The sequence below is a fragment of the Drosophila suzukii genome, chromosome Y (assembly GCF_043229965.1).
Source record: "Drosophila suzukii chromosome Y, CBGP_Dsuzu_IsoJpt1.0, whole genome shotgun sequence".
Taxonomy (NCBI): Eukaryota; Metazoa; Arthropoda; class Insecta; order Diptera; family Drosophilidae; genus Drosophila; species Drosophila suzukii.
Window position 1 is genome coordinate 3954906 of NC_092085.1, and position 17471 is coordinate 3972376.

The 17471-nt window shown below is 38.4% G+C and overlaps 1 protein-coding gene across 1 annotated transcript in view; it reads right to left on the reverse strand.

Annotated features, from left to right (window-relative positions):
• Positions 1 to 869: 869 nt before the first annotated feature.
• kl-2 (dynein heavy chain 2, axonemal kl-2) overlaps positions 870 to 17471 on the reverse strand; it is a 45699-nt gene continuing 29097 nt past the window's right edge. The window contains exons 3-8 of the mRNA XM_070998027.1: positions 7855 to 11034; positions 3718 to 7799; positions 3561 to 3665; positions 2564 to 3506; positions 1511 to 2004; positions 870 to 1458 (exon numbers count right to left, since the gene is read on the reverse strand). Coding sequence (XP_070854128.1) covers positions 911 to 1458; positions 1511 to 2004; positions 2564 to 3506; positions 3561 to 3665; positions 3718 to 7799; positions 7855 to 11034 — 9352 coding nt within the window. The 3' untranslated portion in view covers positions 870 to 910. The remainder of the gene's footprint in view (positions 1459 to 1510; positions 2005 to 2563; positions 3507 to 3560; positions 3666 to 3717; positions 7800 to 7854; positions 11035 to 17471) is intronic.

The following is a 17471-nucleotide window of genomic DNA, read 5'->3' on the forward strand; positions in this document are numbered from 1 at the left end:
GAACGGGTATAAAAAGGAGTCGGAAAAAATTGGCAATATGGCCGCACGTAGCAAAAGGAAAATCGAAGAAAGAAGTAATTTATATATTGCCGTTGTCGGATTTAATCGGACTAGGATTTTGGACAAATCGTACAAAAAGTCAAACGAATTATATTTTCGAGTGGCGGCTGACTGCAGACCGGCAATTAATAAGACGAAAAGCTTTACTTATCTTATCGGCTCGAATGGATCAAAATGTACGCCGGGGGGTAGCAGGGTACCGTGGTGGCGCTGATGGAATGGCGTGGGAGGCGACGGCGGGAAACTGGCGGCGTGGCCGGCTGCTGCGCTGGGCTTCGGCGGTTTGCTGCTGGTGCGGCGGAAGCTGTAGGGGAGGAACCACTCGAAACGCGTATTGCCCCTTGATCGAAAAGAATGTACGCACAAAAGTTAACTTGCGACCGCGGTTTATTTCAATTTGAACTCCAGAATCGAACTAACTAAGTCTAAGCTCCGCTCTGCGCTCCAAAGCGCAGCGGAGACTTCGTGGAGGGAGCTAGGAACAGCGCAGGAGAGCGGGAGCGCGAGAGAGTGGGAGAGCGGTAGAGCGGTGCAGCTGGATAGCGGGACCGGTCCAGACTCGCCGGACAGTGGGCCTGAACACCGGGTATATATATCCTTTATTGGGTCCGAAATGAGATTTTCTCTGGTTTTTTTAACTTCTAAAATAAATTATATTAAGTGCAAGGAATAACAAATATAGTTTTTTTTTGTATGAAAAGCAATTGTTATTTTTCATTTTTTTTCTGCTTACGTACGTCGTACTAACGACCGTATATGGTCACAAACAATATTGTTTCTGAAAAAAATCATAGTAATGGTTTCAATTTTTATTTTTAAATAAAGTAAAAGTAGTAAGTAAACCACAAAGTTAGTTTGCTAAACTTAGTAAAATTGCGGTACTTCGTTTTATCCAATGGTCAGCTTTTTCAATGCCAGACTTTAAATCGACCGCTAGTACAAAAGAACCAGATCTTATAGGATAATAATAGGCGGGACACTGGTACACACCCCGAGACCGTTTTTTCAAATTGTCTACAGGTTTGAAGTGTATTACTGGAAGTGGGCAAATAAGCTCCATAGGAAGAGGATCCTGAAGGCATTGGTTCTTGCGTAACCATCCTGCACCCTCCAAAAATAAATTTCGAATGTAAACACCACCTCCTTCTCTTATTATACGAGCTGCGGCCGAATCTTCCTCAACAAACACATAGAACTCCCAGGACAATTCATCAATTGGTGTCTTGGTAGCTCGGGCAGAAGTTTGTAATACTGCAGTAACAAATCCGGTAGGAAATGTATAAGCAGCAAGCCAAAATAATGTTGGCGAGCGAAGTGTTTTTGCCCAACCATTAAAGTGTGCTACACGAAGTATTAGGTCACGAGCCCAAGCAGCTAAGGGTTTCAGCGAATTATAAGCTATAAAAAAATGAATTTTTATATTAATGTAGTTCTTAAACTATTTATTTACCTTTCAACCATTGTAAGGGTACCCGCCCTTCAGAAACCGCCACATAGATATCCTCCAAGTCCGAGCTCATTACGACCAGTCCCTGTATTCCTCGTCTTAAGTCGCGCAAATGATTACACATTTCCACAAGAAGTTTATTATAGCGTTCAATTTCTTGAAGTAATACAACTTCCAAAGGAGTTCGATTGATTCCAATGATTTTCGCAGTTTGTTCATAATTTATTTCTTCCGGGGTACTCATCAATATTTCTTTAGCTAAGTCAAATACTTTTGACTCTGTGTTTTCAGTACCACCCATGCTGTTAGTCTGAACTTGCATGGACAGTAAAGTCTCAAAAAGCATTCTGGTTTCACCTATAAGTGAAGCTATATCAGCATTTGAGTGTTGACCAAAAGCATCAGGCTTATCAAAATTAGGAAACATTTGTATTTGGTCTAAATATGATTGAACATCACCATCATCGGGAATAAAGTAATTTGGAAGGGATGATAGCCTTAGGGTTAAAAAAAAATTGTTAATTTTACCTTGTTTAAGAAGTTATAAAGGCCTGATTCGATTTTAATAGTTTGATTTTAAGGATAAAGTTAGTGCGTTTAAAAGTAAATCGTTTTGGCAACCAAAAGATTTTGTCTATTCTAATAGGGTGTTTCGTCAAAAAGTAACAACCAAATAATTTAATTTCATATTTATTTGTTTATTACTACATTTTCAAACACTCGTCGAACATTCGAAAAACTTTGCTCTTATTTTATCCACAGGGTTCCTTTTGGAAAAACTCCAAACATTCTACTTATCGTATTAAGCCGTGTGTTATCTATGAAATCAAGTGTTTACAGGCCGCATCTGAAGTGCAAACTTCTCGCACGCTAAACGCACAAAAGTATTTCAATCTTGATGTGGGAAACCACTGCGGAAATCTTATGTATATTCTATAACTAAACTGGTGGTGGCAAAATACTTTTCGGAGTATCAAACAATGTTTTGGGACAGGAATAGAAAAAAAACAAATTCGTGTAGAAATAAAAACCAAAACAAAAAAAAAATTTAGTTACCTAAATTTTCTTGTCTGCAAAGCTTGGTCACAAAAATATTGGTTTATATAGGTTATTAAAAGTCGTCGGTCCCAATCGTCGGTGACATGTCCTCCATAATTTACTCCTGCTATGAGGTACTTCAAAGCCCCCCAAGGAGTCTCTTCATACTCATTTAGGTATAATAGTAACAGAACTTCGGATACTTCGAAATCAGAATCATTAAAACTATAAATAACATTCCAACCGAGTTGTAAAAACTTTTTACGCTCAAGGAGAATTGTATGAAAAAAACAAAGTGCAAATAAAAGTTTTTTATACTTGCTCGAATCATTGCAAACATCCATATTAACCTCATTTATGTTATTATAAAGACGTTTCATGTTGGACTTGATTCCTCGAGGAGGTTCAGTGGTCATCTTAATACTTGTTTGCAAAATGGATATTGGAAAGTCAGGATGAGGGCTAGAGCTAAGCCACAAACGAAATTTTTTGTGTAATTTCATGGATTGCATTGTAGCTATCATCTTATCAAGAGTTGGCATCCAGCTAAGAGATAAATGACAATTCGCTAAAAACACCCAATTTCCATCCTTGATCCCATCCATTATAAGCTTTGTCGCAATAGGAGCTTGTCCTTGCCCTAAGCTTAGTGAGTACATTCGCTGTGCCATTTTAGCAGATTCTGACAATGTTAAAAGTGATTGTGCAGGATCAACACCTGGTGACAACACAAATATAAGTGGTGTCTGAGATATCGATTCCTCAAAAGTCGCCTTAAGGTCAAGAACGGGTGGATCCACATATCTTGGCCCAAGTTTTGTAATTATAAATTGCGTCATGCAAAACGAAACTCTATCTGGTCTTAATGAACGTAAAACGCAAACTTTTTGAAAATCTGTTAACTTATCATTCCATTCTCCAACGAGATCCTCTTGCTCTGGAAATGTTGTAGCATACCAACCTAAAAATTTTTTGATTAATGACACTATTGTATTCTTATTTCTGCCAAAATTACCATTCCAAGCCTTGTAATTTTGTTCAAAAGAGTCTATTATGCCATGAAAGCCTGCCACTTTATCCAATTCTGTAATATTATCCCAGTTTTGTTCACTTATCCACCCTATATTTAAAATGTTATCAAAGTATTTGAGGCATTCTAGTTATTTACTTACATGGAGCCGGATTTGGGGCCTGTCCTTGCTTATCTAATACTATACCTCCTTTTAGGATAAAATCATACTCTTCTTCCACCAGCTTTCCAGCATTTGATAGAATTTTTGCAGTCATATGTATCGAAAATAGTAGCTTGTGTCGCTCAAAAAGTCCACGGCAGGTGTTTCGGTACACGGAATATGTATGGTATTCATTGATATTTTGAATTCTTTCATGAACCAATTGATTACGAGGACTACGTTCAATAGACTGCGTAAACAATAATATGTAAGCTGCCAAAGAAAAAACATACATTGGATCAATTTTGGACATGTCCATTAAAACAAAGAATAATATAGATGCTCGTTCCGATGCTGGTTTGTATTCCTGACGCGCAGCATCGATTTCTACTTCAGTAATCTCAGCAATGCTAAGTGATTCTTTAACTAGCACTGATGTTTGACGTGATTTTTGTAGTGTGGAGAATAGCTCATCATCATCTAATAAAGATCCACGACTTTCATTAAGAAGTCGAAGAATTTCATTATCAAGATCAATTAAAGTTCGTTTGTTTCGAGCTATTGTCATTGTCAGTTCGTCTTTTTGTTCTTCAAGAGCAGGCTTTTCCTTGCGAACAATAATTCCAAGAAGTTGGGCTTCGAGACCATCTTGTTTTAAAGCAAAATTTACGATTGTAGTTTTTGATGAGATTTCAGGTGGGTAGTGTGGATTTGCAATCTTTGTAGTAATGTAAAATCTGAATAAATTGTGGTAAGTTATATATTTGTCGTTAAATTTAATTAATTTTTCACCACCCTGAATTGTAAAGCTCTGTCGGAGGATTGGATTAATAGCCTGATCCAAGTGTTCCCCAACGTTTTGCAATAACACTGGAAATCCTTCCTTTAAAGCACGTTCTAATTGGCGTAGGTAATCCATCATACCGAAATCAATAGTCATCAATTGATTCCGTTCTTCCATATTTTTAATCCAGTTATTAGCTTGCATTTGCGGGTCGATAATAAGGGGCCACCTACTACCTTGAGTAACTATAACACCGTTTTCCGTACTTAAATCATCAGCTGGTAAGCCTTGAATATTCCATTCTCGTATTGAAACAGCATCAACTAGAAAATTTGTCATTCTCAGCTCGGTTGTCGCTGGTATTAAAAGATCTTTTATTAATAAAGACCATTTTGCTACTAGTTCCTCGCGATACTTGGTGTCAAAAGCACCCAAATACGACATGAACGCAACAGAGAGTAAGCAGTCACCGGGAAGTTTCTCAAAAGATAGGTCTAACTGAGCCACCGTTTCAATCCACCTTTCCCTTTCTCCAGAAAGGGACTCCACTAAGATGATAGCCCTTTCCAATTGTTTTCTAAGGCGTTCCTCTTTTGCTCGTAGTTCATTAAGAAGATCCGATTTTTCGCTGAGCTGGCGGTAAAGTTCTTCAATAACTGCTTGTAATTCTTCAAGTTTTTTTTTTGCGGCGGCCAATGCGGCTTGCTTTTCTTCAAGAGATTTCATAGCATTATCCAATTTTTCTTGCTTCGGAGCGACAATTCTGTAAACTTTTCCGTAGTTTTCTATTGCCATTATCCATTGCATTAATGATTTACATGCAAGTGACACAACAGCCACTTTATCAGGCTCTAATTCCGGATTCTTTGTATACATTGCAATCCGTTTCAGAGTTTTATCAGAAATATGATCACGATCAAAGTTTTTCAAGTCATTCAAAAATGTTGATTCACTTAAAACTTTCTTGGCATTTTCCCAGGTTGGTTCTTTCCCCAGCAAAATTAAAACAGCTTCCATAACCTTTTCTATTTTCATTGGTGGACGTCCATATGACTTTACTTCGGAAATATCTTTTTTATTTAATGCATCCAATGCTTTTACAGCAGCATCAATCATAGGCATAACTACCTCCAAGTCTGCCCGAGCTGTAGCAGCTAGGTCAAGGCAAATTACTTCTTCCCGTTTAATGATCACGGCTTCAGCATCAACCTTCTCCTTTTGTTCCGTTGCTTCAGACTTTTGAATTTCAATCATAGATATAAAGTCTTCACATTCTCTAGCAAGTATTTTAACCTGTTCAGAGCTTATTTTTAGTTCCTCGGACATTAAAGATACTTTTTCCTGGGTTTCAGAAATTTTTGAGAGCCCATTTCGTAATCTATTGGCAGCAGAAGAAACTTCTAAACGTTTTTTTTCTAATAGTTTTTTAAATCCACTAACAAGTTGCAAATAATTTGGTGAGGTGACGTAGTTAAATCGTTTTACTTCCAAAAACATAATATCCGACATTTTAGCCACACTTGAGTGAATTACTGAAAATGCATAAGCAATATCCCGTTGGAGAAGATTTTCAGTTGTCATAACCAAACTGTCCCGGTGTTTCTCGTCCTCTTTTCCGGGGACCACAACATTTAGTTGGAATCCGATTAAAAAATGGGAAGCAACTTCTAAAAGAGCTTCTTGTGGCCAAAGTCTAAACCAATTTGGAGTTGTCGAACTCAACAAAGCTGGATATTGTCTAATATAGCTCCGAAAGTTCTCTCCAATAGGGCTGAAGCACAGGGCTACATGCATAGAGTCACGAACATTCAGCATGAAAAACGAATAAAGCGCTTCTGTTGTTAACAGTATGCCCGCTTTTTTTGCTGGACGTTCAAGTTCAGTCTTAAGTTCGTCAAATTCATCCGATTTAAAAAGGTTTATTTCTCCAGTACTTAACATATTGTTTATTATTTCCAAAAATGAAACTTCAGCTATTTGCTCACTACTAAAAATAAAAATGCTTAGCCTTTGCTTAATTCCAGTGACTTTATATAAGTTCTTTAAGTCTTCTCGTAAATCTCCTGTTTTATATTTCTTGGTAACTTCAATTTGAAAAATTCCCATTTCCAATATAAATGCAGCTAACTTGGTTAATACTTGCCGGCCTGATCCACCTATACCCATATTTAAAATGTGTCCACGCGGCTGGGAAATCACCCGTAGTATTCGAACGACATGCTCAATAGCTTCTTTAAAAAATACTAGGTTCATTCGTGTCATCCCCGGAAAGTTGTTATATTCTTCAAGTTGATTTTTCATATAAGTTCTTAGGAAATCTATTTGGAGGTCTTCATAAAATCCTTGAGGGTGCGCAAAGTCACCGAAAAATGGTGGAAGCTTTGATGGACACAGACTATGAAAAGTAACTTCAAAATGTTTGCCTAGAGTATCATTAATTGTGTTTAAAAACCATAGCTGATCTGCGTCATCAACCAAACGATCGCTAAATACTCGAAAACACTCATGAATCCACAATCGTAAAAACAAATTCTTTTTTGTTTGAAGCTCATGTGCACTTCTTAAAAGCCCTTGAAAGACTTTCGAAATATCTCGAAGATTAAAAAGGTAATGAGATTTATTTGGCGTTGGCAACATTTTCCCAATTATAGATATATACAAGTTAATGGTACATAGTGTAACAGGTAAAGAAATCTCACGAACTTCATTAGGAAAAGACTCTAGCTTCTGACAGAGCATCGTACCGAATATTCGAACGATTGTCTCCTGTGTAGGAAATGTTAAATTTAATAAAACAAATCGACTTTGAGTACGAGTCGAAATTGTTTGTCTACCACCACCCGGCGGACCCATGGCAGCCATTAATAACGTGTTCTGCACGTATATTTTTTGTTGTGTTTTTCTATTAAACCAATATTTGTAATCAATCCACTGGCGTATTAGTTCCAATGGTGGCTGCGAGCCATAAACGTCTTTTGCGGGCATATTAAAGTCGTCCATGAAACATATCATTCTTTTACCCCCAATGGGAACAAACTGTGTTTTTGTTCTTTTCTCAGTACGATTTTCGATTGATTCTTGTAAGCCGGCGGCTGTAGTCTGTGCTGACATGTTCACGGCTAATATGCAAAATTTATTTCTATCACAGGCTTCCATAACACTTACAGCGGTTGATGTTTTCCCAGTCCCAACATTTCCAACAAGCATGACAGGGTACTCTTCAGCAAGTAGTTTTGAGACTACATATTGGTAGCGCACAGTGTCACCAGTAGGAACAATAATTTTATAAAATGGAGATCTAAAATAAATAACTAAATTAAATAAAATCGAACTGACAAGCAACCAATACTCACTCATAATCATATCTCCAGCTACTCAAAAGCTTGCTGTCCCAAGGCATAAACGTTCGCTCATTCGGATCGACAAAATAATCATATACAGTGTCTTTTATTGGAAAGCAACTTTCAATTTCACGTATGAAGCTATCAAGCCTTTGTCGACTGTCTTCATCGACACTGGAACAAATTGACCATACTAAAGAAAACATAAACCACAACTTAGTCATTTCTTCAAGTAGTTCTAGGTTCAGTGTATGTATACCATTTTGCTTTGTGCCAAATATTTCAAGCAATTTACACATAGACATAACTCCATTTAATTCATTTGTCTTCACTGGCTCTTTGCAACGAGTTCTCTTAAAGTCAAGTATTTTTGGCACCATATGTTCAAAATGATTTCGTAAAAAATCGCCAAACTCTTTTACTTTTAGGTGCTGCAACCACGAGTTTACATAAGGTTTCCACCCCCAATCGTTGTAGTCGTTATATACCATACCACATCGGGAGACCGTAGCTGGTGATGCAACAGCTAGGTCACCTACTTCGAATAATAGCGATACCTGAGCAGGCATGGTTATTCGTTCACTATTTACAAGCGTAAGAAGTTTGTTGTCATCCATTACTGAATTCATATTTTCAATCCATACTGCATCCACAGGTCCGTCAAATAGTAACCATTTCTGAATAGGATCTTCATCCGCACATATAATTCGCATAATGCTGCTTAAAACCCCATCAAGCCATTCCCCTGTGGACAAATTGTATTCCCCATAGAGCTCCGCCAGATTCAAAGCTTTTGGGTTTACGGGATATACAGTTACAGCCTCCCAACCAGAGAAGCGTTGGCTATTCATTCGGCAAAAGGCACTCTGTAGTATTCGCCAAGTAACTGATTTGGCCGTACCAGTATCGCCTATAATCATAACTGAGTGCCTAGAGTTCTTTGTTTCAAAAAGCTCAATTACTTTTTTTACAGCTATATTAATTGGTTGAAGTCCAGCCTCCATAAATTCGTCATAAATTGCAATATTAAACTCACTATAATCAATAGTCGGTAGATTAACTCCAGGAAATATATCCGACATAATGCCATTAAATAGTGGTAAATCATTTGCTGTTAATCGAGCTACATTCATATCTTTCATTGCTAAATATACAATTTCGTCTTCTATGGTATTTGGAAGCTGGCGTCGCTTACGTCCTGCATAGCGGAGCAGGGCCACCATAGAACGAAGACCAAAATCATAATGATATTGTTTTGAAAGTTGCTGCTTTGCTAGCTCATATAAAGTATAGACCTTTCGAGCTAAATTTCTTGTGTTTGTGAATCCGTCCGAAAAAAGTAAATTTTCGGCAATTATAATATTATCGGGTACCATCATTGATATTGGTCGAAACATTGATTTTAAATTGTCAGGAAGTTCCGTTCTTCCGGCGTACCCAGGGTTCATAGTAATAAACAGACCCACTGTGTGCTTTAACTTTATCATTTGACCTTCAAACATAAACTCGGAAATCTTTGCAGAAAGTGCTGCCATGATAGACATTATTTGTTGGGCAACAACAGATAGTACTTCAATATTTATGCGATTAAATTCATCAAAACATCCCCAGCAACCACTTTGAGCCAATCCAGAAAAATTTTTACCAATACTTTTGTAGTCTAGCCCTTCTGAACAATTGGTAACAATAACCCACATTCCTAAAGCCTTACCTAAATCTTTTACTGTTTCAGTTTTTCCTGTACCAGCCGGTCCCTTAGGACTACCACCTCGATGCAAATGCAACGCAGTAGTTAAAGTTATATAACATCGGTCCGTCAAAGGGGTAATAACTAATCGTCCAGAGTTACCTGTATATTCATAACCATACCAGTGTTCTGTATTTGTCTGTCTTATCACACAAAGTTCTGATTCGCGGTGCCAATAAAATCTTAATTGCGAAAACCATTCGAAATGACCTGTATCCTTGCAATTCGATTTATACATTCTCTCGATTACATCACGTCCATGAATTTCAAGCGTAATGAGAGTATTTACTTTCAGGCGCATTATTTTAGTAAGTTCTTTTCGACTCATTTCAGATAATTTTAAGAGAACTTTTATTTGTTTTTTTTTTAGCTTACGAAGAGGTTTTTTTTGATCAACCATACTGCAATGAATCAAACTACGGGTGCACTCCGTTGTCCACTGTATTTGTGCTGTGGTAAGCACCATTTGCCCAGGCCAAAGCGATATCCATTTTTCGCGGTTTCCAATAAGCTTTTTAAGAGATCCGCGTGTTAGCTTAAGGCGTTCCCTCATAACAGTAAACATGTACTCTTCGACTTGTCGTAGCCAACGCTCTGAAGGCCCATCAATATAAAGAACCTGTATGAACTCTACATATTCTCCATCATCTGAATGCATTCCAGAAGCCTGCCATCGACTCAACGTTTTTCCGACGCGCTTTAGCTCTAGTTTATATAAATTGTCAAATAACTTCTTTAGATGAGTTTGGACTAAATCAGGTCTTTTTGCATTTCCTAAAATTTCTAATAAGTCATCATTAGAAATAAAATAAAATCTTGGAAATAGTTGGCGCTTAGCTTCAAGATATATTTCTAAGGCTCGTTGAATTAGTTCTAATCTTTCGTCCATACGGTTAAAACGATTTAATAGAAAAGGAGGAGTGCGTAAGTGAGTTGCTTTCACGGCGGTCTTAGCCTGGAACATTTTACTAGATATGGTTCTAAACTCTTCAGTTATTGTCGCAAATCTTTTGGCCTCTTCTGGAAGCTGCTTTCGTATATCGTCCCCTTGAAATATATTTTCTAAGTAGAGCCACTGCCGTTGAACAGTTAAACCCTTTTCAAGAGTCTCGCTTATATATGAAAGTGTTTTTTCCCAATAATCCACAATATCAATAAATGGCTCAACATAACGTGTAGCTTTCATGGCCGATATTTGTACCATATGTTCTTCAAGCAGCAGAAAGCAGTCCTCGACGTTCTTGACTCGATAAATGCCATCGTGATAAAAAGCCATTTCGAATCCCTGTTTTTTCCAAATGGTAGCTATATTTTTAATAGAATTTTCTATTTGCAGCTCCATAGTAGCTGAATTGGAAATATCTTGAATGTCTTCAGAAAACGACTGAAAGTCTAGATTAATTATCAGCTCCAGCGTAAAATTCTTAGAGTTTTCGTCAAAATTTCTGAAAATGTACGGACAAATACCGTTTTAGAAACATCGCTTTTGGTTTGGCCTATTGGAATTAAATTACATTTATAGAAGAACTATATAAGTTGTTTTTTAAATTCGGTACTATATTTGATTGAGACCAATGTTACTATAAGTAATATATCGGATCGGATATAAATTGTGCTTTTGGTAGTTGTTCAGTCCCATGGTAATTGATAAGCTATACAGCTAATAAAGTGAACGGTTGTGTTCTTTTTCTGCGCTCCGTACCTGCACAGAGAAAAAAACGGAACAATACCCGTTTGATCTTGTCTCCTCAATTTTCACATATCACCTTTTACATATCAAATTGATACGAATTCATATCAATATGATACGGATTCATATCAACATTTTTAATTGATATGATTTTGCATCATTTTAATATAAATGCGTATTAATTTGATATGTTTTTCATATCAAACGTAACATCGAAAAGTCTTCGAAAAACAAGTATGACTGTGCTACTGTGCTACTGGTACTAAGGATATTTTCTTGACTGAATTGACGCGGTCACTCTAACATTTGACGAAAAATTAAAGTGTACAAAAGTGAAACCTTTACATATGTTGTTTATTTTTATTTGCAAATGGTAAGTATCTTATTTTCAATTGTAATTACTTGATGTTTGTCTAATTCTAATATATTTATTTCTTAGACACTGTAACGATGCCGAGCTGGGAAAGTTGGCGTCCACCACTGCGCTGGGAAACATCTATCGAGGACAGAAGAAGGACTTCCTGGCGCTGATGCAAAGCTATAGGAGGCATCCGAGTACAGCGTGATCGGTGATTTATTGCTTAGTCCTGAAATTTTTTCATAATTGATCCGAAATATATAAAAAATAAATATTTACAGCGATCTTATGGGTTTTTAATATTTATTTGTTTATAAGATGCAATAAAGTAAAAACAAAACTTATTAATATTGATGTTACAAACATATCAATCTGATATGAAAGTATATCAGTTTGATATGAAAGCATATCAGTTTGATATAAATGTATATCAGATTGATATGAAAGCATATCAGTTTGAAATTAAAGCACATCAGTTAGATATTAAAAAATACCACAATTTGGTCACAACTTTGATATGTGCGCATATCAATCTGGGATGAAAAATACCAAATTGACATGTTCGAAAATATCAATTTCATATGTTCGAACATACGAATATGATATGGCAACATAACGGATCAAAATTGATATGCAAAAATACCCGACTGATGACCAGTTTTAGTATTTTATTTTCTCTGTGTGGCAATGCTACGAGACTACGGGCTTCAGCGAGCGGAACTTATCGCCCCTTCTCCTCTCTATTTGGTCGACCTTAATTATTATTAACTAGACAATTCAAGTTGGATTGTTATCTTTGACTTCAGTCGTTTAACTACTGACAAGAGCCCCTCGACCTACCATGGCTGTGTACATCGACATATCGTCACAGATAAATATGGTGGCTCGTGAGAGAACTCTTTCTTGAAGTTAATAATCATAATTACTCTATTTAACCCATATTCAGATCGTCTGACAGTTTAAGCAGCGCTTCTCTCATCCATACGACAAATGTAAGCTATCCAACTTAACTCAGTTATATTGCAATTATATTGCCTGCTAAAATAAACAAACCAATAGTAAAGTAAACACAAGCTTCCGATCGAAGAACAAACTCTTTCGTTCGAAGCCTACAGCATTGCGTTTTAAGTTCAGCTCATAATGCGTTCCGATTTTCTATCAATTTGGACCGGTCAGCATAATTTTGGTTTTCACAACGAGATGCGACAGTTTCACCATTAGCTTTTATTTTAAACAAAAACTAAAGTTATAGAAGCTTAAGAAAGAAAAGCATCTGGCCGAGGTTAAATGGATAAGTTTTTAGAATTAATTAATTAAGTCTATTTCGGATCGGTCATTCCTAATAATAAAAATTAAAAGTGTTTTTATGTATTAGTGAGTTTGTGTATTAAGGTCAATCACAAAGAAAATAAAATTTAAAAATAAAGAATATATTTTATTAAATTAACGACAACGAATAAAATTAATTGATGCCCAACGTGGGGCTGCTTCCTCAAAAGTTCTAAAAATAACAATTAAATTGAAAATAAAACTTTAATTTAAAAACGGAAATCGCGCAGCCAAGAACTCAAATTTTGTGTGTAAGAATTAAAACATCTACCAACGACACAAAACAAAGACTCAGTGGAAAACATCAAGAACACTATTAAAGCTAAACAAATTCGAAACCGCAAAAAAGGAAGGAAGGGATGTAGGGCATTCCCCTACCAACACTGGGAAGAATTTTTCACTATCAACAAGAAGGAAGATCATCTCACAAGCTGAAGGAAGACGAGGATAAATAAAATGTATATTACACAGAGTCTTTAAAAATAAAATATTATATTCAAGACAAAAAATTTGATAAAAAACATTGAGAATTTTAATATCTTTACAATTAATCTGAAAAATTTAATAAATAGTTTCGGGGAATTAAATTTAACAATGGCAGCTGGAGGTTCAACTAATTTTTCTGCAGTTGGCTTAGCCACAGCCAGTAACTTAACAGTGGAATTAATTAAAAGATTTATTAGTGTTCAATTGAGGGAAGTAAGCAAAAGAGTCGATGGTTTAGAAGAAAAGTTAACGTCAGATGCAAACATAGTAGAGGACTATAACATTGAAGAAGAATATGAAACCACTCTTGAAGTAATTAAATCATCATTGAAGTTCACCGGGCAAAAACTACAATGAACCTTTACAAAATTCAGAGTCAGCAGTATTTTGTTAAGTTAACAATTTTACGAAACAAAATCATGGGAGCAGCTCACGACGCTCTAACCAATCATGGCGCTGTTCTAAATTTTCAAGCAATCGTATCTAGATTGGACTTTATATACAATTATAAACGACCAATCCATGTTCTTGAGTATCCTTAGACAGTCAATAAAAAATGACCTTACAGATAAACCGAATCTATATTGACATACGGAATGGACAACGTAGTTACCAAGGAAACCAGCAAAACAATAAGGAGCAATGCTCTACGATTTTCTCATTAAATCCACCGGACTCGGCAAAGGTCTAGGAATTGGAATAAAACAATTTCCGTGCTCAATTCGTAAACAGTTATTATGGTTTTACAAATGAAAATAAAAAATAAAAGAACGCTATAGTCGAGTACCTTGACTATCAGATACCCGTTACTCAGCTAAAGGGACCAAAGGAAATGAAGACATGCAAGCAGTAAAGCGTGATTGAAATGCGCCACAGATTTAAGCGTTATGGGCGTCCATTCGGATGTGGTAAATATTTTTTTGGATCAATCGAAAGGTACTAACGAGACCAATATCTTAAGTTAACATTTTTTATCTAACATGAAAATTCTTGGCGCCACAGGTTTAGGCGGTTAGTGGGCGTTATAGTGGGCGTGGCATATTCGCGTAACAAGCTTGCTAATTTAAATCTGAGATCCCAACTCTCTATCTTTGATAGTTTCCGAGATATCCAATTCAGATACAATTTTTATTCTAGCATAAAAACTGTAGGAGCCACAGTTTTGGACGGTTTGTTGGCGTTAGAGTGGTCGTGGCACCCTGCTGCCACCGGTTCAGATTTGACTTGCAATCGCCCTTTACTTTGGATGATGATGAAGAAGGTCTTGAAGCTCTTGACACCAGCTTCCACACATATGGGGTGCCCCAGGAGGAATGAATTGCCAGTTGAGCTGCTGATGACTATATGCATCAGTTACAGACTGCAGAAAGCCTCGGGAAAGCACGGTCTGGATACAAAACGAGCGTAGGCAGCTAGAAATTTATCAGTCGTTAAGTCGGATGTAGGCTCTAGGTGGATGGCCTTTTTAGAATAACAGACGAAAGCTAACATATACCATTTGGTGATGAGACAAGCTCTTCCGGTTTAATTTTTTTTTTATCAACGTGAACGGACGGTTCCGCTTTTTCGGAAAACTTCGCATCGTCTGTAGTCTATATTTTTTGATAACGCAGACCTTGCAGGAGTTAATCACTCCCTTCTCCAAGTTCTTTATTCTTGGAACCAAGCATCTGGACCGGGTGAGACGTACCACTAATGTAATGTAAGTGAACCACATGCTCTGATTAGCCTTTTCTGGTCTAGAAAGGGGTTCTGGGACAGAACCGAACTTACGGCGGGCACAGTACGCTTCTGACTCAAGCAGCGGTATTCTTCAGAAAAATATCTGCAGCGGCAGCATCCTGGGCCACTAGAAGGACCCGTGAAACCGGTGTTTGCTTTCGACATCGCTGGACAAATCGGTGGACAAAAATCTCCAGGAAATCTTCTGTCGGCATAGACGCCACATGGGTTTGTCGGCATGCTTTTGACCTCGGTCACCGGCAAGTCTCTTCCTTGGCTAGGCCATTGATTGCGTGGCCGTTGCAGCCAAGACTATGAAGGGGAACTCCTCGACTAGCCAAATCAGCTGGATTATGTTCGAATTGAACGTGCGACCAATTGGCTGCCTCTGTGGATTCGGTATCTTCGTCACCCTGTTGGCAACGAACGTTGTTCAATGACACTCTGGTTTGGCTAAGCATGGTAGTGGAATCGGTTCAACAATGGAGTTGAAGTCAGCCTCGGCATATTAGGAAGGATGGCTTCTGCCATCTCCGACAACAGTAGAGTTCCTCACAGCTCCAGCCTAGGAAGGGATACCGTTTGTCGGCATGCTTTTGACCTCGGTTACCGGCAAGTCTGTTCCTTGGCTAGGCCATTGATTGCGTGGCCGTTGCAGCCAAGACTATGAAGGGGAACTCCTCGACTAGCCAAATCAGCTGGATTATGTTCGAATTGAACGTGTGACCAATTGGCTGCCTCTGTAAAATCGGTGATCTTCATCACCCTGTTGGCAACGAACGTTGTCCAATGACACTCTGGTTTGGCTAAACATGGTAGTGGAATCGGTTCAACAATGGAGTTGAGGTCAGCCTCGGCATATTAGGAAGGATGGCTTCTGCCATCTCCGACAACAGTAGAGCTCCTCACAGCTCCAGCCTAGGAAGGGATACCGTTTTGACTGGCGCTACACGCGTCTAGGCCGTGAGCAAGGCCCATCTCTACGCGCCCAAAGATCACAGCTCCGTATGCTTTTTACGAGTCATACAGAATCCGTTATTCTCTACGGAACTCTGGACGGATGAAAATCCAGCTCGGCATTCTGACGTGGTCTAGGATCGAATAGCTCTGGAGAAAGCAGTTCCACCTTTGGCACAGCTCAGTTGGATGTTTATCGACCCAACCTAGATCCAGAAGCAAATCTCTTGCATACAGATATCGGCACTCAAAACAAATGGAGCGAGACAGCCTGATGGGTCAAACAGCTCGGAAATTTGGGAAAGGACCTGGCGTTTCGTGGGGGAGATTTCCGTCGGTAAATATGGTGGGACGAAGAAAAAGTCATCGGACGCCGCCTCCCATCGTACGTCGAGAGTTTTGGCTGTGCTCTCAGTGTCGATCTCGAGGAAATCTGTTATCAGAAGATGATTGCTTTGGATATGAGCTAATATTCCTTTGTGGTTTGGGGTCCGTTTTCTCAACGGAAAGCCCGCGGAAAGTAGAGAACTTTGTAGCTCGCGAGCATTGAGCCTAGCGTCCTCGGCGGAGTCAGCTCCCGAAAGGACATCGTCTACATACTTATGATTTCGAATGACGTTGCTCGCTCTTGGATGGCTGAGCTGCACGTCAGTTGCCAGCTTTTGCAGGACTCGAATGGCCAGGAATGGCGTGCCATTGACTCCAAAATTGCCTTCTGTAATTCGAAATATCGAATGTGCCCCTCGCTGTTGCGGAATAAGATGAGCTGGAACGGGGAATGCTTCGGATCTACCCAGATCTGTCGATACATTTTCTCGATATCGGCACTGTAGACGTATCGGAAATATCGCCACTTCAGGATCTGGATAGTTAGATCGGACTGTAAGACTGAGCCAGCATGAAGGATATCATTTAAGCTGACCCCAATCTCTGTAGGGCTGGAGGCACTGAAAGCCACACGCAGCTTGGTGGTTGTATTTTCGGGCTTGAGCACGGCATGATGCGGAAGAGTTCTGGCTGTACTTTCAGTGTCGATTTCGATGAAGTCTGTAGTCAAAAATAATCGCTTTGGATATAAGCTAAGATTTCTTTGTGGTTGGAGTTCCATTTTCTTAATAGAAAGCCCGCGGAATCTATATATCTTTGTAGCTCGCGATCAATGAGCTTAACGTCCTCTACGGAGTATGGACATCGTCTACATACATGTGATTGCGAATGACGTTCGCTATTGAATGGCTGAGCTGCACCTCAGTTGCCAGCTGTTGCAGGACTCGAAAACAGTCGGTAGGGAACGAGCCTCTGGCCGAGCCATCCAGAGCTACGCTTTATTTTGTATAAAA